At 34.0% G+C, this 27,754-nt stretch overlaps 1 protein-coding gene across 2 annotated transcripts in view; it reads left to right on the forward strand.

Annotated features, from left to right (window-relative positions):
• The window catches only part of ADAD1 (adenosine deaminase domain containing 1), a 47,499-nt gene that overhangs the window by 15,545 nt on the left and 4,200 nt on the right, over positions 1–27,754 (forward strand). Inside the window, exons 6-10 of one of the 2 annotated variants that reach the window (XM_068542332.1) lie at positions 4,287–4,410; positions 6,222–6,392; positions 7,598–7,827; positions 17,385–17,622; positions 21,770–21,902. In XM_068542332.1, the coding sequence (XP_068398433.1) occupies positions 4,287–4,410; positions 6,222–6,392; positions 7,598–7,827; positions 17,385–17,622; positions 21,770–21,902 (896 nt within the window). The remainder of the gene's footprint in view (positions 1–4,286; positions 4,411–6,221; positions 6,393–7,597; positions 7,828–17,384; positions 17,623–21,769; positions 21,903–27,754) is intronic. The other variant, XM_068542333.1, reaches the window with a different exon arrangement.

Genomic DNA, 27,754 nt, shown 5'->3' on the forward strand with positions numbered 1-27,754 from the left:
TTGTTGCGGAGCATGGGCTTTAGGTGTGCGGGCTTCAGTAGTTGTGGCACACAGGCTCGGTGGTTCTGGCTCACGGGCTCTAGCGTTCAGGCTCAGTAGTTGTGGCACACAGGCTTAGTTGCTCTATGGCATGTGGGATCTTCCCAGACCAGGGCTCAAACCAGTGTCCCCTGCATTGGCAGGTGGATTCTAAACCACTGCACCACCAGGGAAGCCCTGAAGTAGACTTGCTTTAATTTCCTTCTTACATATGCTTTTGCTATATCCCATAGGTTTTGGGTCATTGTGCTTGCAGTTTCATTTGTGTCCCGGTATTTTTTTATTTCCTTTTTGATATCTTCAGTGATCCATTGATTGTTTAGTAGCATGTTGTTTAGACTCCACCTGTTTGTGTTTTTTTGTGCTTTTTTTTCTTGTGATTGATTTCCACTTTCATAGCGTTGTGGTCGGAAAAGATGCCTTATATGATTTCAGTATTCTTAAATTTACTGAGACTTATTTTGTGGCATAACATGTGATCTGTCCTGGAGAATGTTCCATGTGCACTTGAAAAGAATGTGTATTCTGCTCTTTTGAATGAAATGTTCCATATATGTTTAATTCCATCTGGTCTGATGTGTCATCCAAAACCGACGTTTTCTAATTGATTTTGTGTCTGGATGGTCTGGCCATTGATGTAAGTGGGGTGTAGTCCCCTACTATTACTGTATTATTGTCAATTTCTCCTGTTACGTTTATTAATATTTGCTTTATATATCTAGGTCCTCCTATGTTGAGTGCTTTACATTTACAATTGTTATATATACTTTTAGGATTGATCCCTTTATCATTGTGTAGTGTCCTCTTTTGTCTTTTTACTGTCTTTATTTTAAAGTCTGTTTTGTCTGATAATAAGTATTGCTATTCCAGCTTTCTTTTCATTCTGTTTGCATGGAATACCTTTGTCCCCTTCACTTTCAATCTGTGTGTGTCTTTAGATCTGAAGTGAGTCTCTTGTAGGCAGTATGTATGTGGATCTTGTTTTCTTATTCAGCCACTTTATGTCTTTTGATTGGAGCTTTTAGTTCATTTACATTTAAAGTAATTATTGATAGATATATACTTATTACCATTTTGTTAACTTGTTTTCAGGTTATTTTTGTAGTTCTTTTTTGTCCCTTTCTTCTTTTGCTCTCTTCCCTTGTGATTTGATGACTGTCTTTAGTGGTTGTGTTTGGATTCCTTTCCCTCTTTTGTGTGTGCATCTGTATTATAGGTTTTTCGTTTATGTCTACCATAAGGTGTATATATATATATATATATGTGTATATATATATATATATATATATATATATATATGAGTGATTATTTTAAGTTGATGATCTCTCAAGTTCAAATGCATTCTTATCACCCTGTATTTTTACTCCCCCCAAAGGTTAATGTATTTTACATCTTTTTGGCGTGTGTATCCCTTAACTACTTGTTGTGGCTATAGATGATTTTACTGCTTTTGTTTTTTAACCTTCCTACTAATTTTATAAGTGGCTGATCTATCAACTTTACTGTATGTTTGCCTTTACCAGTGAACTTTTTCCTTTCGTAATTTTCATATTTCTAATTGTGATCTTTTCTGTTTAGAGCAGTCCCTTTAACATTTCTTGTAAAGCTGATTTTGTGGTGCTGAACTGTTTTAGCTTTTGCTTATCTGTAAAATCTTTGCTTTCCTTCAAATCTAAATGATAACCTGGTCAGGTAGAGTATCCTCTACTGTAGGTTTTTTCCTTTCATTGTAGGTTTTTTTCCTTTCATTGCTTTGAATATATTGTGCCACTCCCTTCTGGCCTGCAAAGTTTCTGCTGAACAGTCAGCTCAAAGTCTTATAGGAGTTCCCTTGTATGTAACTAGTTGCCTTTCTCTTTCTGCTATTCTCTTCCTTTATCTTTAATATTTGCCTTTTTAATTATAATGTGTCTTGGTTTGAACCTCTTTCAGTTCATCTTTTTGGGACTGTATGACTCCTGGACCTGGATTTCTATTTTCTTCCCCAGGTTAGAGAAGTTTTTAGCTACTATTTCTTCAAATAAGTTCTCTGCCCCTTTCTGTCTCTCTTCTCCTTCTGGGACCCCTATAATGCACATGTTAGTATGCTTGGTATTGTTTCAGAGGTGTCTTACACTATCCTCATTTTTTAAATTCTTTTTTTTTTCTCTTTAGCTTAGGTGATTTCCACCACTCTGTCTTCCAGATCACTGATTCATTCCTCTGTACTAGCTAATCTTCTGTTGATTTTTTTTAGTGTATTTTTAATTTTAGTTATTGAATTCCTCAGCTCTGTTTGGTGGTTCTTTATATTTTCTACCTCTGTGTTCATCCATTCTTCTCCTGTTTTCAGTGAACATGTTTATGATCATTATCTTGAACTCTTTAATCAAATAGATTGCTTATCTCCACTTCATTTAGTTCTTTTTGTGAGGTTATATCTTATTCCTTCGTTTGGAACATAATTCTCTGTCTCTTCGTATTGCCCAATTCTCTATGTGTTCATTTCTATGTGTTAGGTAGTTCAGTTACATTTCCCCCTCTTGGAGAAGTAGCCTTTTGTAGGAAACATCCTATGGGGCCCAGCAACACATTCTTCTCTGGTCACCAGGGCTGTATACTCTAGAGGTGCCCTCTATTTGGAATGTGTGTGCCCTTCTGTTGTGGTGGGGCCTACTACTCTGGGCATGCGGGTAGGCAGGGCTGGCCCCTGACCCAGTTGGCTGTAAGACCAGACCCTGTGTGGTGGCTGTGAGCCCAGTGGAGGACAGGGTAGGCTTCCCTGCCATTTCCTCTTACATCTTCGTGTATTTCTTCTTTTGGTTATTCCCTCTTTTTCCTACATTATCAAACTCTAGTATCTCCCTGAAACATTGCAGTTTGAGTTACAGAGAAAGAAGCTGAGCTCTTGGCTACACTACTGCCCATTATAACTCAGAACATACATCACCATTCCAGAACTTACACTGACACTATATGATTCCCTTATATCACCCCATCCCCCACGCCCATACTAGAACTTTTTGGCCAACCCAATACATTAGAGATAATAGAACATTTTTACTTTTCTCATCTAATCCTACTCCTCCAGCTTCCTTTATCTCAGTAAATGGCATCCATCCACATGCTAAAAATCTAAGTCATCCATTATTTATCCCTTCCCCTAACAACTTAAAATTTATCTTCAAGTCCTGTTTATTATATCCTCAAACTCTATCTCAGATCTGATCTTTTTTTTTTTTTTTTCATTTAACCTCCATCATTTGAGTCTTAAGTCATTATCTCTGACCTGGACTACTGTAACAGACCCCCTAATTCAGCTTCTTGGACATTACTGGAATATCCTTTACCCTGCTCCTTAATGCTGCTCACTCCTCATAATGAAACTTAAATTTCAGTTTCATAAGGAGGGATTCTGCAACTGGTCTTCATGAGGTAATCTTTCCTCCTAATATTCTTTAAATTAGCCGTGTATCTGTTTCCTTCAAAGCTTTTATTACAATTTGTGGTTTTAGTCTTTTTCTTCTCTCCTATTAGAAGCTTCATGAAGGTCTGTCTTGTTCAGTGTTTTATTCCTAGCATCTATTTCACTGCCTAGTATTTGGTAGGACCGCAACAATTTTTGTGGAATTAATGGAAGTCCTTTCTTAGGTAGTTGCTAATGTGGAACTGAACTTTGAAAGACTAAGACTAGAGATTTTCTGAAATCATCGACACAGAGGTAAAATAGCGTGAGATAGGTATTCAGAGAAGAATATTTAGAGAAAAAAGAACAACGATCTAGCGACTAGGGTATAGAAAGGCCACACAGTTAGGAGGTGAAAGGAAAAAACTATCTTCTGAGCATAGAGTTTCAAAGAAATCTCAAATGGGGTACAGCAAAAAATGATTCTATTGATTGTAGGAGAAATGTAGACAAAGTATAATATAAAAATCTGCCTTTTAAGTTGAGATATTATTGAAGTATTTTTTAAATTTTGCTTCTTAGAAGACTCTCAAACTCTTATTTGAAATTGTAGAATTACTTTTCCAACTTTTTGGTCAATATATTTTACTAACTTTAAAATAGTAAGGTAGACTTCTTCATTGAACTACTGGTATAATTAATTCATTTAACCTACTCTCTTTTTGTACCAGGCATTTACTAGATGCTCAAATAAAAGTTTGTTGAATATAAATGGGAAAAAAAATGGTAAGAAAGAGGTGGAGGTTGAACATAGGGAAGAGGAAGGTAAAAATAACCTGCTACTGTTAACCTTTTCTTTCAGCTGGACAGCACGAAGTTGTAGCTATAGGCACAGGTGAATACAATTATAGTCAGTGCATTAAGCCAAATGGAAGAGTGTTGCACGATACTCACGCTGTTGTTACGGCAAGGAGATCTCTCCTTAGGTAAGGTAACAAATATATTTAATTAAATATATTAAATATATATAAATATATCTGTTAATATTTAACAAATATATTTAATGCCATCAAATATTAATGCACTTAGCCAAAAGCAATCACATATATATGTCTTTATTTACAAATGGAATTTTACTCATCATTGAGCCAAGGGTATGGCAGTCTCTTACTTATCCAAGCCATCTGATATTTTCATGTCACTTTTGGAAACCTTATAGTAATTTCAGTGTCTAGCCTATGAATTTTAGTGGCTTCTATTATCAAGACCTTATGAACTCAGTTTTAAGAGTCATACAACCTTTTTTTAAGATAAAAATACTGTCTTTATTACTGATAAAAGTAATTAGAGAGTATAGCTTTAGATCTGGACCAAGTATGCTTGGTAATATTTCACCCCTGAATTAGCCATACTTATCCAAAAGCAGAAATCAATGAGTTTCCACTCATGAGGTCTGGACAAAGTTTACCATATAGCAGAGTGTCGATAAAGTATTTTTTAGGCTGGCAGATATCAGAGAGAAAGAGAGAAAGGGGCTGAAGTGAGGATGCCTAGTTTCTTTTTCCAAACTTATCAGTCACTCTGCTCCTTATAAGAGGCATAAGTAGCAGATAGTAGAGAAATAAACCAAGAATGTTACTCTTTGGAATTCCTTTTCTGTAAAAACATGAAAAGTGGGAAATGAGCATTACCTCCTGCAGTATTTACCAGCTTTTGTTCTCTTAAGTCATTAAGTTTTACTTTTTATAAAACATTTTTAATCAAATTTTTCAAACAAAAGTGAGAATCATAATTAATTCCATCATTCAGTTGTCAGCATTCTGATACCAATACCCAATGATCATATCCAATTATTAGCATATCCAGTTATTAGGATTCTGTTGTTCTTATTTAATTTATGCACCCTCACTTTTTGCTGGTGGTGTTTTTTTGCTGGAGTATTTTAAAACAAATTTAGACATATTATTTTATCTGAAAAACTTAAGTATATATCTCTAATAATAAGAAAAGAATCCTGTAATCTTAAAAGGAAAGCTTTTGGGAAGTCCGTGAAGGTAATGCAACTCATTGTCCTCCCATCCCCCTTGGTGCTTAGTGAATTATTTGACCCCTTTAAAACTACCTCTTTTGTGTTTATTTCTTGTCATGCTTGGTTGGCACTGTCATTTATACTGGTGCTTAATATTTTATTATATATTTCTGATGATAGGATTAAAATCATGGTTTTTTAAATAAGCAAAATAGTATTTGTCCTCTGATTTGATTAGTAGTTGTCTTTCAGGAAATCTATTTCACTTCTTAATTTAACTTACAGGCTTTGTTATGTTATTCCTACGCTCTTGTGTTTTTGTCTTCAGAACCACTAAGCAGCGGGAACCACAGTTGTTGTTTGTCTGCCTGTTTTGTCATGGAAGGGAAAATAGAAGTAAAGCAGAAAATTGATATTTCACCTAGGAGGCTGGGAGCAGAGCTGTCTAAGAAAGAAGGGAGGAATCAGTAGAGAAATGGGTCTTTTGCAGAAAATGATAGTTGAGTACTTTAATGTGAAATGAGAGTGGAGTGGTAGTCGAGGAATGATGCTTTAAGGCAGATCACCGGGCAGACTGGGCTCGAACTGAAAACTTCTCAAGGGATTTAATTCTTCATTAAGTAAGGCTGAGATTATTTTACAAGTTCCTATCAATATCAAAACTTTTGACATATAGGGACATTGTTCATAACATGAATATAATGTTTGTTTAAGATACTTCATTTTTAAATTTTCTTACTTGATAAAGTTCTGTCTCATTAATTTTAGGTACTTTTATAGACAACTTCTACTCTTCTACAGCAAAAATCCTGCTATGATGGAAAAATCAATATTTTGTACAGAACCAGCTTCTAATCTACTCACTCTCAAGCAGAATATCAACATTTATCTCTATATGAACCAGTTGCCTAAAGGATCAGCCCAGATTAAGTCACAATTGTAAGTATTATGGAAGCTGTTTTTAAAAGCATCTAGGATGGCCATATCATGCATTCTGAATCCATACAGCAAAAGAGCAAGTATATTCATATCTATCCATATTCTTCCTCCAGCCTTGAGGTTATTTGTAGGCTGCAAGAGACCACAAATTCTTTCTCCTTCCCCTCCACTCAGTCTGATCCATTACTACTACTTAAATATTCCATGTACTTCACCGCTCTCCTTTTGATGCTGTTGAAAATCTTCTATTCCTTTCTAGTTGTAATACTTCATAAACTTTAGCAAGTATGGATTTATACACTCTTCACATACTAACACAAGAGTTAAGGAATGCAGTCTATTCTTCTGGTAAGTCTGTGGCCAAAACTTCATTATCTTGATGAATGGGTAGCATCAGTTAGCATGAAGTTTGAACAACACAGGCAAACACAAAAAGAAAGTAAAATTCACTTCAAGTCCAACCATCTAGAGATAACTGCGGTTTATAGTTTGTTTAAAAGCCTCCCCGTAACACCTTTGAAAGCAAGAGTGAGTGTTTCTCTTGAGAGAAACCTCAAGAAAAATAATTTTAGATTTTATTGTTTTAACATATTTTATTGGAGGTGAATCTTGAATATAAATTTTCAGTTTTCTTTTTTTCATTCTCTAATTTTGTAGTGTTTAAAAATTTTCATATGGAGAAAGGAAATAACTCACAAACTATGGCAGGGACAAAAATTAGGTTTTCATTTGATTTTAAGGGACACAAAGAATGGCAATAATATGAAATTTATCCTTGCTGGAAGCTCTAAATATGGTTAATTTCTGTTTGGTTTTAATTTTGTGGAACGAAGTCACTCCATCCTACCTTGCTTTGGGTTTGCATCTATTTCTGTTACTGGAATTAAATGTACACTGGCAAGTTAAATACGTTTGAGCACAGTTCTTAGGTACATGCAGATTTTACTTTGTCGGCTTTGGGGTTTTTTTTTTTTGTTTTTTTTTTTAACATCTTTATTGGAGTATAATTGCTTTACAATGGTGTGTTAGTTTCTGCTTCATAACAAAGTGAATCAGTTATACATATACATATATCCCCATATCTCCTCCCTCTTGCGTCTCCCTCCCACCCTCCCTATCCCACCCCTCTAGGTGGCCGCATAGCACAGGGAGATGAGCTCGGGGCTTTGGTTTTTAAAGGAAGAAACTTTCTTTTCTTTCTCTAGGCGTCTTAATCCACATTCTGTGTCTGCATTTGAAGCCAATGAAGAGCTGAGTCTCCATGTGGCTGTTGAAGGCAAAATTCATCTGACTGTCTACTGCCCTGCAGATGTTGTTAATAGAGTAAGCAGCATGGCCTCAAGTGACAAACTGACGAGATGGGGAGTGCTTGGTGTACAGGGAGCATTGCTGAGTCAGTTTATACAGCCAGTTTATATCAACAATATACTTGTTGGTGAGTCGGATTACAGTACCTCTTGGCCTCTTTCACTAAGTCATTTCACTATATTTTATTTACCAGTGTAAAATCAGAATTTGCATGCATGAAGCTTTACTTAAGGTAAAATTCAGATCCACTGTTTTGTTGAGGTTTTCATTTCATGGTAACTGGTCATCACATTTAGTATAATATGACTTTTGCCATCTTATCAGGAGGCTAATAAGAATTAATATTTTACATTAGGCAATTACATGTATTCTGTCTTAAATGTATACTTTTGTACAGTATTCGATTTTTCCCTTTCTTTTGGAAGAAGATGCTTCTTTGAACCTATCAAATTTAAAAGCTTATATTTAGTTATTCCTGAACTAAAAAATATTAAATGCCCATTTTGGTTCTTTCTTACTTTTATGCTTTTTTTATACATTTGGTTATGATTTGGATCCTTTTGATTTGTGAAGTGAGTGGGAAGTAACTAGAACACAAGTAATGTGAACTAGTAATTTATTTCTTTCTTTGGTAGGGGCTATTATAGAATGCTGTATTTATATTTGAATGGTTTTCCAGATATTATCCCACTGACAGACATTTTGGGCACTCAATTCTATAGTTTTCATAAAGCCCTACGAGTTTCAAAGCTTCAGTTACCCTTGGGAAACAATTTAAATACTACCATTACTTGGGTGTTCTTTGTTTACTGCTAATTTTTGGTAATGATGGCCCATATGCAAGCTTTGGATCCTCACATGAGTAGTAGTTTTACTTTTAGAAAGTGCTGTTTCTTTTATCCTTGTGGTTTTTTGTTGCTGTTGTTCTATATATTTTATACCCATTTCTTTAGGAATTTCTCCTATAGACAGTATTTTTTCAGTTCCATGTATACACAAAATATTGTATTTTCTTGCCATTTTTGTTTGGTTTGGCTTTAATAAATGATAAAAAGGAAATAATAGTTATTTATTTTTCTAATATTAAGCTTATTTTCTTTTTTAGGAAGCCTATTACTTGGTTCACAATTCAAAAGATTCAAAAGGGTATTCAGTGAAGTCTTCCTTCTATCCTAGTGCCCTGGGAACCCATTTTACCTCTGTGGCATCCATTGTTACTAGTTTGTTTTTCTTTCCAAAGATAATTTATGCTTATAAAAGTAAATGCATACTTTTTTTGTATTTTACACCAGTGGGATCATACAATTCATACTTTTCTGCACCTTGCTCTTTTCACTTAACAAAGTGTCTTGGAAATTTTTCCATATGAGTATATGAAGAATTTTTCATTATTATAATTCATAACTCTAGGGTATTTCTTTGTACAAACGTATTATAATTTATTTAACCAGTTGTGGGCTGATGGAACTTTAGATTGTTTTTAATCTTTTGCAGCTACCAAATACTATCATGAATCATGACCTTATTACATTTGTTATTGGCACATGTAAAATATATCTATAAAATGAATTCCTAGAAGTAGAGTTGCAGGTCAAAGAGGTATGCATTTGCAATTTTGAAAACTATTACCAAGTTACCCTCCAAATCATATTCTCACTAGCAATATTTGAGAGTGCCTGTTTGCTCACACCCTAAAAAGTGGTTATTTCTAACTCTTTTTCCAAATATTTATTCTAGTAGATGATTTATTTCTTAGATTTAATTTGGATACCAAAATTATGCTTTATGATGTTTTCTTTTAGTCAGTTCAGATACTCTGTCAGACATTTCAAACTTTTCTCAATCTTCTTTAGGAAAGGCTATTTTTGTTCTTGATAAATGTCTAATAAATGTCTGCATTCTCTAGAGTCACAAGTTTGGCATGCAAGGCTTTCTTTGACTTTCGTGAAGAAAGATATTTTACAGTTTGTCTTTTGTATGACATAACTCCGTACTATATTTAGTTTCTTAAAAGGGTAGAATCTTAAATAGATTCTTTTAGAATTATTTAGTATTTAGTGGTTTGGACAGGGGCTTAAAAATTAGATCTCATCATTTTGCCTGTCATCTTGCACGTAGCAGTAGGAATACTAGGTAGCAATAAAAATACTATAAAACTTGGTAAAATTGCTTCTGCTCTCTTTCTTTGCATCTTTATGGGACATATCTAAAGTTAATTAATTGGTGTTCTCTCTGGCATAACCTAAACAGATTTTAATGTTTGCTAAAAATGCAGATTTCTCAGCCTCTTAAGATCTCTACTGTATGTCTGGAGGATAGCCCCAGGAATATATGTTTTAAAAGAGCACCACCAGATGATTCTGATACAGATGATGTGAATGGCTCACTTTGAGAAATACTCAAAGTGTCTGTATACTTAAAAGTGTGATATGTACAGCTAAAAGAATCTTAAGAGTTTATTGAACTAGTCGTGTAGTACAGCTTATCACTTATTATGCAAACTCTTTTTTTTTCTTTTTTTTTTAATCAGTCATCAATTTTATACACATCACTGTATACATGTCAATCCCAATCGCCCAATTCAGCACACCACCATCCCCACCCCATCGCAGTTTTCCCCCCTTGGTGTCCATATGTTTGTTCTCTACATCTGTGTCTCAACTTCTGCCCTGCAACCTGGTTCATCTGTACCATTTTTCTAGGTTCCACATACATGTGTTAATATACGATATTGGTTTTTCTCTTTCTGACTTACTTCACTCTGTATGACAGTCTCTAGATCCATCCACGTCTCAACAAATGACTCAATTTCATTCCTTTTTATGGCTGAGTAATATTCCATTGTATATATGTACCCTACTTCTTTATCCATTCGTCTGTTGATGGGCATTTAGGTTGCTTCCATGACCTGGCTATTGTAAATAGTGCTGCAATGAACATTGGGGTGCATGTGTCTTTTTGAATTACGGTTTTCTCTGGGTATATGCCCAGTAGTGGGATTGCTGGGTCATATGGTAATTCTATTTTTAGTTTTTTAAGGAACCTCCATATTGTTCTCCATAGTGGCTGTATCAATTTACATTCCCACCAACAGTGCAAGAGGGTTCCCTTTTCTCCACACCCTCTCCAGCATTTGTTGTTTGTAGATTTTCTGATGATGCCCATTCTAACTGGTGTGAGGTGATACCTCATTGTAGTTTTGATTTTCATTTCTCTAATAATTAGTGATGTTGAGCATCTTTTCATGTACCTTTTGGCCTTCTGTATGTCTCCTTTGGAGAAATGTCTATTTAGGTCTTCTGCCCATTTTTGGATTGGGGTGTTTGTTTCTTTAATATTGAGCTGAATGAGCTGTTCATATATTTTGGAGATTAATCCTTTGTCTGTTGATTGGTTTGCAAATATTTTCTCCCATTCTGAGGGTTGTCTTTTCGTCTTGTTTATGGTTTCCTTTGCTGTGCAAAAGCTTTGAAGTTTCATTAGGTCCCATTTGTTTATTTTTGTTTTTATTTCCATTACTCTAGGAGGTGGATCAAAAAAGATCTTGCTGTGATTTATGTCAAAGAGTGTTCTTCCTATGTTTTCCTCTGAGAGTTTTATAGTGTCCAGTCTTACATTTAGGTCTCTAATCCATTTGGAGTTTATTTTTGTGTATGGTGTTAGGGAGTATTCTAATTTCATTCTTTTACATGTAGCTGTCCAGTTTTCCCAGCACCACTTACTGAAGAGACTGTCTTTTCTCCATTGTATATCTTTGCCTCCTTTGTCATAGATTAGTTGACCATAGGTGCGTGGGTTTATCTCTGGGCTTTCTATCTTGTTCCATTGATCTATGTTTCTATTTTTGTGCCAGTACCATATTGTCTTGATTACTGTAGCTTTGTAGTATAGTCTGAAGTCAGGGAGTCTGATTCCTCCAGCTCCATTTTTTTGCCTCAAGACTGCTTTGGCTATTCGGGGTCTTTTGTGTCTCCATACAAATTTTAAGATGATTTGTTCTAGTTCCGTAAAAAATGCCATTGGTAATTCGATAGGGATTGCATTGAATCTGTAGATTGCTTTGGGTAGTATAGTCATTTTCACAATGTTGATTCTTCCAATCCAAGAACATGGTATATCTCTCCATCTGTTGGTATCATCTTTAATTTCTTTCATTAGTGTCTTATAGTTTTCTGCATACAGGTCTTTTGTCTCCCTAGGTAGGTTTATTCCTAGGTATTTTATTCTTTTTGTTGCAATGGTAAATGGGAGTGTTTCCATAATTTCTCTTTCAGATTTTTCATCAGTAGTGTATAGGAATGCAAGAGATTTCTGTGCATCAATTTTGTATCCTGCAACTTTACCAAATTCATTAATTAGCTCTAGCAGTTTTCTGGTGGTAGTTTTAGGATTCTCTATGTATAGTATCATGTCATCTGCAAACAGTGACAGTTTTACTTCTTCTTTTCCAATTTGTATTCCTTTTATTTCTTTTTCTTCTCTGATTGCTGTGGCTAGGACTTCCAGAACTATGTTGAATAATAGTGGTGAAAGTGGACATCCTTGTCTTGTTCCTGATCTTAGAGGAAATGCTTTCAGTTTTTCACCGTTGAGAATGATGTTTGCTGTGGGTTTGTCATATATGGCCTTTATTATGTTGAGGTAGGTTCCCTCTATGCCCACTTTCTGTAGAGTTTTTATCATAAATGGGTGTTGAATTTTGTCAAAAGCTTTTTCTGCATCTATTGAGATGATCATATGGTTTTTATTCTTCAATTTGTTAATATGGTGTATCACATTGATTGATTTGCGTATATTGAAGAATCCTTGCATCCCTGGGATAAATCCCACTTAATCGTGGTGTATGATCCTTTTAATGTGTTGTTGGATTCTGTTTGCTAGTATTTTGTTGAGGATTTTTGCATCTATATTCATCAGTGATATTGGTCTGTAATTCTCTTTTTTTGTAGTGTCTTTGTCTGGTTTTGGTATCAGGGTGATGGTGGCCTCATAGAATGAGTTTGGGAGTGTTCCTTCCTCTGCAATATTTTGGAAGAGTTTGAGAAGGATGGGTGTTAGCTCTTCTCTAAATGTTTGATAGAATTCACCCGTGAAGCCATCTGGTCCTGGACTTTTGTTTGTTTGGAAGATTTTTAATCACAATTCCCATTTTTTGATGATGGCCATTTTGACTGGTGTGAGGTGATATCTCATTGTAGTTTTGATTTGCATTTCTCTAATAATTAGCGATGTTGAGCATCTTTTCATGTGCCTCGTGGCCATCTGTATGTCTTCACAAACTCTTTTTATGCCATTTCTGATAGAGGATCATCTAACCCTACCTTAAAAGGATCCAGTAATGTGGAGTATAAGATTTAAAGACAATCTATTCCATTATTGATTGCTCCAATTGTTTTTAAAAATTACTGTTTAGAATTGAAATTTGTTTCCCTTTAATTCTGAACTAAATGACAATACAGATTAAATCTAATTATTTGATGATAATGACCTTGTCCCCTTTTCTCTTAAGTCTTATGAAATCTTTTGCAATTCTTTATTTTGATTCTTAAAAACCTAAGTTATTTTAATAGATCAATTAAAAATGGAGAGATTATTATAAGACTTCATTTAATTTTTCAGAAAGTTTTCGGAAACTAATTTTATACTGTAGATGTTCTCAGATAATTCATTTTGTCATTTTATGGTGATAGTCTTTCTTTTTTAAGAAAAAGGTGTTAAGCTTGCAGTGTAAAAAGGCACTATTATTTGTATAGAAAATAATCCAGAGTAATCTGGAAAAACAATCATTTTGCTTGGTTATTAAAAGAGCTGGATTTATATTAGTTTTCAAGCTTTTTAAGGTGTATTTGCAAATTTGTTATCCTGTTAAGATAAAGTTATCTGAATAAATACCTCAAGAATGTTTATCCAGAGGTGTTTCCATTCAGGAGTCCTTTTCATACGCTGATTTGAATTGCACAGTTCCATTATAGGGAATACTAAATTCTGATTCCCTCTTAGTGAAGGAATCTATTTTCAACATAGTTAATGAACTTTTAAGAAGCATGTGATAACCTTAGAGATTCTGTTGTTCATTTCTTTCTTTCTTTTTTTTTTTTTTTTCAGGTCAGTAATAGGAGGTTTAGAATGTTAATAAAATACATGCCCAAAATCATTCAGTTTGCCTACTGGCAGAGCCTGGACTCATACTCAGTTTTCATAACTTCTCATGCTTCTGCCTTTTGTATTAAATTGAGCTTTGACAGCTTTGTCTGAGCCTAGCCAGTGACTAGAATCTCACTATTGTGTCTGTTAAACTTGACACTCTTGAAAGGCAGGTGCTTTGCGACCCTCATCTTGGTCTGGTTTGTACCAGGAAGTCAGTAAATGTTTCATGGATAAATGCTTTGAGTCAGCATGTTTTATTTTTTAAAGTGCTTTTATTTTTCTTCTTAATACTAATTCTGCCACCTGGAATGCTTGAAAAATAAATTTTAACTATTATTCTTTACTCTTGTTGCATTTCAGGTTCACCTGGATAGCTTTTAAAATAATATGGGAATGGCATTGGTGTTAATATCCCCATCCTTACTGATTCTAATGTGTATCCAGAATTGATGATTACTGCTCTCTGATAATCTAATCTTTTATGTTCCTTTTTCATCAGGTGTTTATTGAGCCACCTACTATACGCTAGGTGCTGTGCACTGTTACATAACTCTCAGGGGCACCATTCACATAAAATATAGAATGAGAATTAAGAATACAAAGATAAGACGCTTCTGCCTTCATGTCTTCTCCTATCTAGACATCATTTGTGTTTCACAGGAGCATGATTTGTTTTCTCTAGACGTTCTGTAATTTGTGGGTGGCGGTATTAAAATGTAATGCCTCAGACTAAATATGATGTTTCAGATATGATATGAGTAGTGCATAGTTCTATAATAATGCTGAATTCTTTGACTTAGAGACTGTATTTTTATTAATGCAGCTTCAGTTTGTATGGGCACACCTCAAAGATATTGTGGGTTCAGTTCCAGGCCACCACAATAAAGTGAATATCACAATAAAGTGAGTCACATGAAGTTTTTGGTTTCCCAGTGCACGTAAAAGTTATGTTTACACTATACTATAGTCTGTTAAGTGTGCAATAGCGTTATGTCTAAAAAAAAGCAAGCGTACATACCTTAATTTAAAAGTACTTTATGGGGCTTCCCTGGTGGCGCAGTGGTTGAGAATCTGCCTGCCAATGCAGGGCACACGGGTTCGAGCCCTGGTCTGGGAAGATCCCACATGCCGCGGAGCAACTGGGCCCGTGAGCCACAATTACTGAGCCTGCGCATCTGGAGCCTGTGCTCCGCAACAAAGAGAGGCCGCGATAGTGAGAGGCCCGCGCACCGTGATGAAGAGTGGCCCCCGCTTGCCACAACTAGAGAAAGCCCTCGCATAGAAACGAAGACCCAACACAGCCATAAAATAAAAAATAAATTAATTAATTTAAAAAAAATTAAAAAAAAAAAAAAAAGAATCAGAAGTAAAAGTACTTTATTGCTGAAAAAGGCTAAACATCATCTGACAACACAGGGTTGCCAGAAACCTTCAATTTGTAAAAATCATAATATCTGCAAAGTGCAATAAAGCAAAGTGCAATAAATTGAGGTATGCCTTCATTACCTGTTTCAGCAGCTGTTTCTATTCACTTATATTAACTTACGGTAGACTAAGGTCCTGAGAACTTTTCTTTTTTTTTTTTTTTAATTTAATTTTATTTATTTTTTTATACAGCAGGTTCTTATTAGTTATCCATTTTATACATATTAGTGTATATATATCAAGCCCAACTGAGACCTTTTGATGCAGAAAAGTTCTCAGGTCAGGTTTGCTATAGTCTTTGCTAAGATTTAACCTTTGCCTTTAATCTTTGAATTTTATGTTATTATTTCAAATCATTTTAGATGAATCAAATCAAAATTATGTGATATAATTTTAGAGATATATTTTCCTGGGAACAAGATTTAGCCTCAAGATATAATCAAAATCATACCTCAGATATAGTTAATAATTAAAGCATACATATATAAATGGAGAAAGTAAAATTTGTAATAAAATATTAATATACTTGATTTTTTTCTATTAAATTTTATACCACCACATTAAAACATCTAGGTGAAACAATTTGATGTTTAGAGAATCTTAACGTGGGGTTACTGGTAGGTTTTTTTGTTTTCGTTTTCCAAATGTTATCTTGCTGTTTTAGGCACAACCAATGTCATTATCTTATTACAGTATGTCTTAGTCTGTTTGGGCTGCTACCAAAAAACAAAAAAATACCATAGACTGGGTGGATTAAACAATAAACAATTTATTTCTCACGGTTCTGGGGGCTGGGAAGTTCAAGATCAAAGGGCTGAGAGATTCAGTGTCTGCTGAGGACCTGCTTTCTGCTTCATAGATGACTGTCTTCTCAGTATTTCCTCCTACGGTGGGAGGGGTTAGGGGCTCTTTTATCATAAGGGCACCAATTCCATTCATGAGAGCTCCGACTCTCATAACTTAATCACCTTGCAAAGGCATCACCTCCAAATACCATCACATTGGGGATCAGGTTTCAGTATATGAATTTTGTGGGGACACATTTAGTCTGTAGTACAGTGTGTAATACGTAACATTTTTTTTTTAATCCATGTTTTCTGTTCATTATAGGTACAATGACTATTCCACAGACCTTATTTCTTCTTAACTTTTTTTCCTATGTCTAAGTATATCTTAACTAGCCTGCATTAGTCAGTATCTCTTGATTTGGAACATTCAAAGGAGTGCTTAGAAAAAGAGTGTCAGAAGCAACTCATTTTCTTTTTACATCATTTTCTAGTTCCCAAATAATCATAGTGAGTGTAAGCCCCGTAGCCATCTCAACAGTTCCAGTGATGTGAAAACAAAACTTTATCTGTGAAATATGTCTAGTGGTATATAAAGATTCTCTTGTTGTGAGAACTTCAGACCCTCTAAGGAGGAAAGAGATCTGCTTCGGAATTATTAATTTTTAAATAGGAATGACTGTTCCCTAACTTCTGTTTTAAGTTTGATGCAGCCCATTTTTTTATACTAATCATCTTCTTGAGTGAGCTGTCTTCTTCAACAGTAATTTTAACTGAGAACTCAAAGCTTTTGGCATTGGCCACAGTTATAATCAGAAATGGTCATTCTTTTAATTACTTCGTGTTGTGAAACTAAACCATGTGGTATTGGAACAGTTGCAATCTGTGGCTCTCAGATGTGGAAAAATAACATACTTTAACCAACTATTTCTCAGCTACATATATCTGCTACATTATGTGCTGGTTTCATGTTGTAATCTTAGAAATCAAGACAGAATGAGCCAGTTCTCTCTGGCAGAACCCTGTAAAAGTACTGATTTGTTTCTTGTCAGGTCTGGCTTTTTGCTTTTATTCACTGGAATGTCAATTCATTATTTCCTGTGGAAAATTCTTTTTTGAATGGAAATTCTGACTATTATTACCTTGTCTTGATTCTGGTAAAGAGTATAGAAGTAGCTACTAAGAGTAGAAGTAGGAAAGAGAAGGTTGCAAGATACAGGATAAAGAAGTGAACTATTTACAATTAAACTTTTATTTATATCCTTTTTTTCGGTATAGTCTTTTCATATTGAACTTCTGAGTACTTTGTTTTTGCTTTGCTTTCTAGGTGATGGGAATTGCAGCGATACTAGAGGCTTAGAAATTGCTATAAAGCAACGTGTTGATGATGCACTCACTTCAAAACTTCCAATGTTTTACTTGGTCAACAGACCTCATATTAGTTTAGTACCTTCTGCATATCCATTTCAAACAAACTTGGAATATAAATTCCTGAGTCTGAATTGGGCACAAGGGGACATTTCTTTGGAGATCGTGGATGGCCTAAGTGGGAAGATCACCGAAAGGTTAGCGTCACTAATTTCTTCAAAAATCACATATTAAGCAAAACAATACATTTTAATATGATTTTTAAAAACTGTCTTGTTTTTTGAATACAATTTTTTGAATTGTGATTAATAATAATAATAGTTATCAAGTGTGACTATGTTGCAGGCATTGTACTAATTAAAAAACTTTTTTTTTCCTGATGAGAACACAGGCCTGGAGAAGTTCTATAATTTACCAAAGTTACGTAGTAAGTGGTGGAGCCAGTATTCAAAATCAGTCTCCAGATCCTTTGTTTCTCTAGTGATCATTAGCATTAGAATTATATAATGTATTTGTTTTAAAAATTCAGTTTTTCCTACTGAATCTGAATGTCTGGATTTAGGGCTCCGGAATCTGTATTTTTGACGACTTTCCCAAATATTATTTATGTACACTTGAGTGTGAGAACTATTGTACTATGTTATACTGCTTTCTTATAAAAACCCTGTGGGTTAGGTGATATTGTTGTTTTTTTTTACAGGTAAAGAAACTGAGATTCAAGCTAGTTTAAATATCTTGCTTAAAGTCACCCAACTATTAAGTGACACAACTAGGATTCTGATCTGGGATTTTATTTACAAAGCTTTTGTTCTTAGCCATAATACATTATGCCTTTTAGACATTTCTTTGTAATATCCCTGATATTGATTATCAGGTAAAATTAAAATCCTCCTTTTGGTGTGAACATACATTTATAATGTGGTAATGAATAATGTTAAAAGTTTAAGTGCCTAAATTTGCTTTCTTTGTGAAAGACAAATTAATCTTAAATTAAGATCACATACAAATGTTTCTTGGTATGAACTCAGTCAAGCATACTATTGATTATTTCAACTAGGATGAATTATACTACTTATGCATTGAGTCAGCATAAAGAAGTGTATTTCTGTTAATAACAGACTACACACATACAAACAAAACAGGTCTTCTGTGGAAGACATTAAAAAACTGTTTACTGAGGGGCTTCCCTGGTGCTGCAGTGGTTAAGACTCCATGCTTCCAATATGGGGGGCATGGGTTTGATCCCTGGTCAGGGAACTAATATACCCCATATGCCACATGGCAAGGCCAAAAAAATAATAATAAAAAAACTGTTTACTGAAAACAAAATAATAGTATAACAAAGATGAAATTAATGTAAAATGAGCTTAACTCATTTATTATGGCTAAGTGCTTGCCAGGTGATTGCAAACACAAAGAAAGGAGATATGATCTGATTATTCATCCCCAAAGCATTACATAAGGCAAAGAACACTTTAGCAATATAATCCACGAAGAAGAACAGTTCTGAGTAACTGCAACAAATAACATAGTATCAACCTTCATAAGGCAGAAATTACAGAAAATAAGAGGATAAATAGAAATACACTATGAGTTGAGGCAATAATTCACCCCTTTCAGTTCATAGTAGGTTGAGTAAACAAAACAATAAGCAAGAATATAACAGTCTTAAATAACAATAAGGTAGATTTGATTAATTTCTTTAAAACTCTGTACCATAAAATATAAAATATACCTGCTTTTCAAGAACCTGCAGAACATTAACAAAAATTGACCATATGTTAGGCCACAAAGAAAACCTGAAATTCGAAGAAGTAAAAGTGATGTAGACAGTGTTCTCTGATTATGATGCAATCAAACTGTAAATAACAAAATCAGAATATTTAAAAACCACTTTCATTGGGAAAAAGAAGTTCTCCAACTTTTGGCTCAAAGAGGAAATATAAAATGAAACCACAGAATATTTAGAATACAGGATATTTAGAATATTTAGAAAATATTAGAATATTTAGAAAACAAGGATGTTTAGTGCATTGCATTTCAGAACTTGTAGGATATATAGCTAAAGCAAAGTGAATGGAAAAGCCAATTCTTTAGATGCTTATAGCAACAAATAATGAAAATAAACAGAATGAAGAAGTTCATAAAACTAGAAATGTAAATTAAAGAGCTAGAGAACTGAAGAAGTTAGAAATGATCATAAAAAAACTGATTCTGTGAAAAAAAAATCAGTAGGTAATCTCATATATACTAATGATAAGGGAGTAATTACAGAGAAAATTAAAGGAAGTCATAAGAAACTTCTTTGCTCTACCATGCAAATATATTTGAAAATCTGGGTGAAATGCATATATTTCTAGGAAAAAATTTTTCTAAAATTGGTACAGAAGAGGGAAAAAAATCTAACATTATTTTCTTGAGAAAGTTACCAAGAAGGTGCCCTACCTCTTTTTCAAAGAAAGCACCATTCTGAGGTGGTTCGGATTAATTTTATAAACCTTTAAATAGCAGAAACTTCCAATGCTATCTAAAAAGATAGAAAACATTCAAATGCTTTTATGAAGCGAGTGTATCATTGATACTTAAACCTAATAGAAGATTGCTGCCCCCCTACCACAAAAGTTACAGACCAAGCTCACTTTTATATCCAAGCAAAATTGCTAAATAAAATATTAGGAAGCAGAACCTTAAAATAATATATTTTATACAATAATACCAAACGGCATTTTTTCTAGAAATGTGAGAATAACATAATGAAAATAATACTAAATTAGAAACTCGTAGTAATGTAATTTGTCATATTAATTGACCTAGGGAAAAATACCATATATTCATTTTTATAAATTCTAAGAAGACATGTAATACAGCTCTACAACTATTCTAGATAAAGATACTCAATAAAAAAGGAATAGATATTTTTGTTAAGGGTAAAATATATCTTTATTAGTCCAAAAGTGCCATCATGATTAATGATGAAATCTCAGAGTCATTTCTACTAACATCTGAAACAAGACATGATTGTTTACTGTTATTGCTGTTATTTAACATGTTATTTAATGCATTTGAACAAAAGAAAGAAATGAGAGATATAAAATATTGGAAAGGAGGAGGTAAAATTACGACTCTTTGCATATGGTATCATTTTATACCTGAAAAGCCCAAGAGGATCATCTAAAAAACCACCACCAAAAAAAGGTATGATGGTGGAAAATTAATATATAGAGATTAGTACATTTCATTAATAAGCATGTATGTTAACTATTACTGCATATAAACTATCTCAAAACTTAGTTGCTTAAAACAACAGCCATTTATTGCTGTTCAAGTCCTTAGGTCAACTGAGCTAGATTTGGTAGGGCTCTCCCATGTGTCTGGGGTCCACTCTAGGTCAGCTGTAGGGCATCTTGGCTGATCTTAGAGGGACAGCTGGGCTCTGGTCCATGTGTTCTCTCGTCTTCTAGTAGACCAGTCTTAGGAGGCTCACATGGCAGAGTAAGGGGTCCTGAGAGAATGAGAACACAGAGCCTCTTGAGGCCCAGGCTTGGAACTGGCACGTAGTCTATTTTATTCACCAAAACAAGTCACAGGGCCAGCCCAAATTCACGGGGAGGAGCAATCAACCATAGTTAGTGATGGGAGAATCTGAAAAGTTACATTGTAAACAGCATGGAGACAGGGAGGAATAAAGGATTTTGGCAATTTTTGTAATCTATCACAAGAACAACTAATGAGAAGATATAATGAAGGGAAAGAGTTACAATAGCAAGAAAGCTCATGATCTGTGGACCCACTTCTATTAGAAACATAGAATACGTATCTACATGTGCATACATACATACATATATATGGAGAGTGGTGAGGTGAGTGTGTATATTTTACTTTTTTAGTGAGTCAAAATTTACAAAGAGTGAAATGTACTGTACAATTTCATGAGTTTATGTATATATATATGCCTGTGTAACCATTACCTCAGTCAGAATACAGGACATTTTCTTGATTTCAGAAAATACTTCTATGCCCTCTTCTAGTCAATCCTTGGTAGAACCACTGTTTTAATTTGGATCACCATAGATTAATTTTGCTTCAAACAAAAGAAATGTTCCAAATATCAATCTTCTGCTTTAATTTTTAATGCAATACTCTGATAACTTAAACTATAATTTCATAAAAGAAATTAGCTTCAGAAAGTTAAATATTCAGAATAATTTTATGTAAAAAAATTTCACTATATACACTGCACATAATTGAGATATTTGTAGATTCTGTGTTGGTTTTAATCCCTACAAGTGCCAACATAAATCACTGAATAATGATTAGTGAATGTTTCATTCTTTTCTACTTCAGTTCCCCATTTAAAAGTGGTGTGTCAATGGCAAGTCGTCTTTGTAAGGCTGCAATGTTAAGTCGATTTAACCTGCTTGCCAAAGAAGCTAAAAAAGAAGATTTACTTGAAGCTAGTACATATCATGCAGCTAAGGTAAGTCTTTAAAGGAATGAAGCTAATCACTGAAATAAAAATTTAAGACAATAATAATGTGGTAATTTTATAACGATGATGATACATAGCAAAAGTTGGGTAAATAGTTCCTGAAAATAAGAGATTGCCATGTAGTGGTAAAATTAATTTTTAAGTGAACATGCTGGAAATTGGATATGTAAATAAGAGTTGCCCCTTAAAGTAGCTACCTCAGTATGGTGTGTACCTACTTTGACAATATTGATCAAAACCTACTGTCGTACCCAGAGGAACAAAATGGTAATAAAATTTCTTATGTATATGATATTAACTATGTTAACTATAGTATTTAAGTATTCTAAAATGATATATTAGTATATTCATATAAATTAACTTGCCTGTCTTAAAATTGTGAAACACCTTTAATTTGAGTTTGTGATTTGGGCTTAAGTGATGTAGATAGCCTTTTTCTATCTTTAAAAATATATATTCTTCTTTTAGTATTACAAACATAATTCATGTCTGAGTAGAGAATTTAGAATTTTCTTTTTAAGTACAGAAGGGAAATATTACTTGTAAATCCACCTACTACTCAAATATAATACTCCTAATCTTGTAATGTAAGCATGTTATTTCAGTTTCTTGTCATGTATTTATATTTTTGTGTATGCATATATTTTAAAATACTAAGCTTATATTATATATGCTTGTTAATCTGATTTTTTCATTCAACATACTATGACCTGAGCCATTTCATAATATGATGTATCCATGTTATCAAATTATTAAATACAAACTGTTTTTGATAACCTAATTTCAGTTTCAGTAATAATATAGTATTATGTGAAAGTCTCTTAATTTCACCAATATCTTAATACTCAAACTGTATAATTTCATCCTGTAAAGCAATTAATATTTACTATAGGTTTGTTTGTGTATACAAACATTTTTAAGTATAAAAGCTTACCTAGACAATTTCTGGTTTGGGCATAAAGAGGTTGCAAGTCATCTCTGTAAAAAATATAAAACTGGACAAAATTATCGGGGGAAAAAACCCCTTTTCACAACTCTGGTAATTAACTAAAGGCAGAAAACACACTGAAAAGTGTATATTCTTGTAAAACTTTTAGAACTTTGGGTAAGAACAGCAAGAATTTGTGGCACCTTTGCCCAAAGCTGTTCCTGTTCTGTCTCCTTCCTCTCTGCTAGTTTGAACGGCAAGAACTGTAGTTTTATCAGATTGAGAATGCCACCAAAAGTAGTAGATTTTCTGCAAGAGGGGATGAACTTGATTTGTGGCAGAGGGTGAAAATTTGTGATTTTTTCAGCTAAATGTGCCAAACCTGGTAGAGGAAAAAAATGGAGAAAATCAGTAACTTCGCTGGCCCAAGGTTGCAGTCCTTGGGGCAAGTGGTATACCAATTAGTAACTTAACAGGTAGATCTTGGAAGTGAAAGAGCCATGGAAGGGTTGAGAGAAATTCTCTATATATCCTTGGCTGACTGAGAAATTACACTCATGTGCAATGGAGACTCAGGAGAACCCAGTAAAGAGTGAAAGTGTGAAATAGAACTGCCTGCAACATTAAATACACTGTACCACCCACCCCTCCCCAAATGAATTGATCAGAAAAAGGTGGAAGCCTTTTAGGTTTAAGGTGTTTGAGCATAATGTCTGCTGAAATCTTTTCCTTATCACTAAGCTATTTGTTTATCACTAAGCTTTGCAGATACAGGGTAACCACTAGGAAGCCAGGCTAAAACATAACAAAACTGGAAAGAGACAATACACACCATGGGGAAAACAGATCTCACAATTGCAGCAAACTTAAAAAAAAAAAAAAAACAAAAACAGAATCCGGAGTTGCTACAATATATTATCTAAAAAAGTCTCTTTCAACCAAAAATTATGGAATATGTAAAAAACAGGAGAGTAAAACCTATACTCAGGAAAAATAACATTCAGTAGAAACTGGTTCTGAGTGGATCCCAATGTTGAATATAGCAAAGGCTTCAAAGCAGCTATTATAAATATGTTCAAGTAATTAAAGGAAAATATAACAATGTTTCAGTAAATAGGTATTCTCGGTAGAGAAATAGAAACTACAAAAAGAAAAACCCCAAATGAATATGCTAGGATTGAAACAATATATACTAACTGAAATGAATAATTCTCTAGATGGGTTCAACAGTACATTTGAGATTGCAGAAAAAATATCAGTGGACTTTGAAGATAGATCAAAAGAAATTATTTTAAAGGACAGAATGAAACAGGTTAAAGAAAAATGAACAGAGCTTCAAAGATTTGTGGAACAGTATTAAGTGTACCAACTTATGTTGGGTTGCCTCCGTTTTTTAAGTAAAAATAAAAGACACATTTTTCATTTTCACCAAGAACTTGATTGAACAACGTATTTACCCTTTGTTCCACTACCTTCTGCCATTTTTCAGGCAACTTCATAATTCCATCTTCCCAAAACTTTTTCTTTTCGAGTAAAGAACTGCTCTGTGTACCTTTTACAGTCTTCCAGGGAATTGAAATTTTTTCCATTAAGAGAATTTTGTAAAGAGCGAAATAAATGGAAATCCAAAGGTACAATGTCTGGTAAATACAGCAGATGAATCAGAACTTCCCAGCCAAGGTGTAACAGCTTTTGCCTGGTCATCAAGGAAACATGCTGTCTTGCGTTATTCTGATGGAAGATGATGCATTTTCTGTTGCCTAATTCTGGATGCTTTTCATCTAGTGCCGCTTTCAGTTGGTCTAATTGGGCGCAGTACTTGTTGTAATTAATCGTTTGGTTTTCTGAAAGGAGCTCATAATGGAGGACTCCCTTCCAATCCCAGCATATACACAACATCAACTTCTTTGGATGAAGACCGACCTTTGGTGTGGTTGGTGGTGGTTCATTTCACTTGCCCCACGATCTCTTCCGTTCCACATTATTGTACAGTATACAATTTTCATCACCCGTCACAATTTGTTTTAAAAACGGAATGTTTTCATTACACTTAAATAGAGAATCACATGTGGAAATACAGTCAAGAAGGTTTTTTTTGGCTTAACTTATGTGGAACCCAAATATCAAAGTGATTAACATAACCAAGCTGGTGCAAATGGTTTTCAGCACTTGATTTGGATATTTTGAGTATGTTGGCTGTCTCCCACGTGGTATAACGTTGATTGTTCTCAGTTAATGTCTTGATTTGATCACTGTCAACTTCAACTGGTCTACCCGACCGTGGAGCATCCTCCAGCAAGAAATCTCCAGCACCACACTTCAAAAACCACTTTTGACACGTTTGATCAGTCACAGCACCTTCTCTGTACACTGCACAAATCTTTTTGTTCATTTTGGCTGTGTTTTACCTTTCTTGAAATAATAAAGCATAATATGCTGAAAATGTTGCTTTTTTCTTCCATCTTCAGTATTAAAATGGCTACACAAAAATTCACCAATTTTGATAAGTCTTTTTTTAAATGCACAGTGATATGACAGCTGTCACATACAATCTAACAAAATTGTTTTGAATGAAGTTAAAGACAGCTAAGTGATACTAGAGCCATCTTACGGAAAAAACCAAATGAACCTTTTGGCCAACCCAATGCTAGGAATCCTGGAAGAAAAGGAGAGAGAAAAGGGATCAGGAAAAACATTTGAAGAAATTACTTTTAAAAATCCCCATATTTGAGGAAAAATATTAACAGATCCAAGAAGCTCAAGAAACCCCAAGAAAGAAAAAAATAAAGATTCACACCTAGATACATCATAGTCAAACTGCTTAAGACCGAGACAAAGAGAAAATCTTGAAAGCAGCAAGAGAGAAAATAGTTATCAACCATAGACCAATACATTTTAAGGCTGATTTCTCATTAGCAGTAATGGAAGCAAACCCAGAAGAGCCAAAGCAATCTTGAAAAAGAACAAAGTTGGAGGATTCACACTTCTTGATTTCAAAGCATACTACAAAGCCATAATAATCAAGATAGTATAATACTGGTATTAGTATAAACATATAGATCAATGAAATATAATTGACAGTCCAGAAGTAAACCCTGGCAATTATGGTCAATTGACTTTTAACAAGAGTGCCAAGATCATTCAGTGGGAAAAAACAGTCTTTTCAGTGAGTAGTCCTAGGACAACTGAATATCCCCATGGAAAAGAATGAACTTGGACTTCTACGTCATACCATATACAAAAATGAATTCAAAATGGATAGACCTACATAAGAGCTAAAACTATAAAACTCAGAGAAAAACATAGGAGAAAATATGTGTATCCCTAAATAAGAAAAAAGCCTTCTTAGATATAACAAAAACACAATCCAGAAGAAAAAAAAATAGTATTTTAAACTTCATTAAAATTAAAACTTTTGCATTTCAAAAATTATCATTAGGAAATTTGCAAATCATATATTTAATAAGGGGCTTGTATCCAGAATACACAAAAAACTTTTGCAACTCAATAATAAAAAGACAGATGACCAAATTTGTTGAATGAGCAAAGGATTTGAACAGACATTTCCACAAAGAAAATTTTAAAATGGCCAATAAGCATATGGTGTTCAACATAGTCATTAGGAAAATGCGAATGAAGACCACAGTGATATACTACTTTACACACATTAGGATATAGCTGTAATAAAGAATGACATTAACAGGTGTTGTCAAGAATGTGAAAAAATTGGAACTATCATGCATTGCTGATAGGAATATAAAATGGTACATCTACTTTGGAAAACAATTTAACAGTTCCTCAAAAAGTTAAATATGAGTTATCATGTAACCCAGGAATTTCACTCCTAAGTATATGCATAAAAGAGTTGAAAACACTTATCTACACCAAAACTTATACATAAATGTCTGTAACAGTATTCATAATACAGAAAAGGTAGAAACAATCCAAATGTTCATCCACTGATGAATGGATAAACAAAATGTGGCATGTCCATACTATGGACTACCATTCGTCCGTAAAAGGAACTCTGAAGTACTGATACATTCTACAGTGTGGGTCAACCTTGAAAATGTTAAGTGAAAGAAGCCAGCCACAAAAGGCTGCATGTATGATTCCATTTATATGAAATGTCTATAATAGGCAAATTCATAGAAACAGAAAGTAGATTACTGATTTCCAGGGGCTGTGGGGAGGAGAGAATGAGGAGTGACTGCTAATGGGTACAGGATTCCTTTAAAAACAAAAGCAAAATAAAAACGTTGCCAGGTAGACAAAAATTAAGAAAATTTGTTGTTAGCAGAACTTCTCTAGAAGGAATTCCAAAGGAAGTCCTTGAGGCTTGGAAGAAATTATACCAGATGATACAGGAAGGAATAAAGAATACTATAAACAGTAATTATGTGGGTAGATATAAAAGATGTGTGTATTTTTTCTCTTATTTTCTTTAAAAAACCAAAGTTGTTTAAAATTATTTTAGCACTGTATTACTGAATTTTATATTGTATGTAAGTGGAGTATAAATGGCAATAATAAAGGACAGAGAAAGAAATGGATCAATATTGGAACAAAGTTGCTGTATATTGGCAGGATTAAGTCAGTATGAATCTGAAGCAGACTATGGTAAGAGAAAGAGGCATATTGTAATTCCTAAAGTAACCATGAAGAGAATAGCTGGAAAAGTACAGCTAAAACATCAACAGAGGAATTACAATGGTGTACTAAAAATGCATTTTTAAAAGGACTAGAAGGCAGTAAAGAAGCAGAGAAATGAAGGACACAGGACTTGGAAAATAAAGTGAAATGGCAGACATAAATCCACTATATCAATAATTACATTAAATTTGAATATTCTAAATGCTCCAGAAAAAAAACGGAGATTTGTCAGATTGGGCTAAAAAGCGAGATTCAACTG

Source organism: Eschrichtius robustus, chromosome 4 (genome assembly GCF_028021215.1).
Source record: "Eschrichtius robustus isolate mEscRob2 chromosome 4, mEscRob2.pri, whole genome shotgun sequence".
NCBI classification, from domain to species: domain Eukaryota; kingdom Metazoa; phylum Chordata; class Mammalia; order Artiodactyla; family Eschrichtiidae; genus Eschrichtius; species Eschrichtius robustus.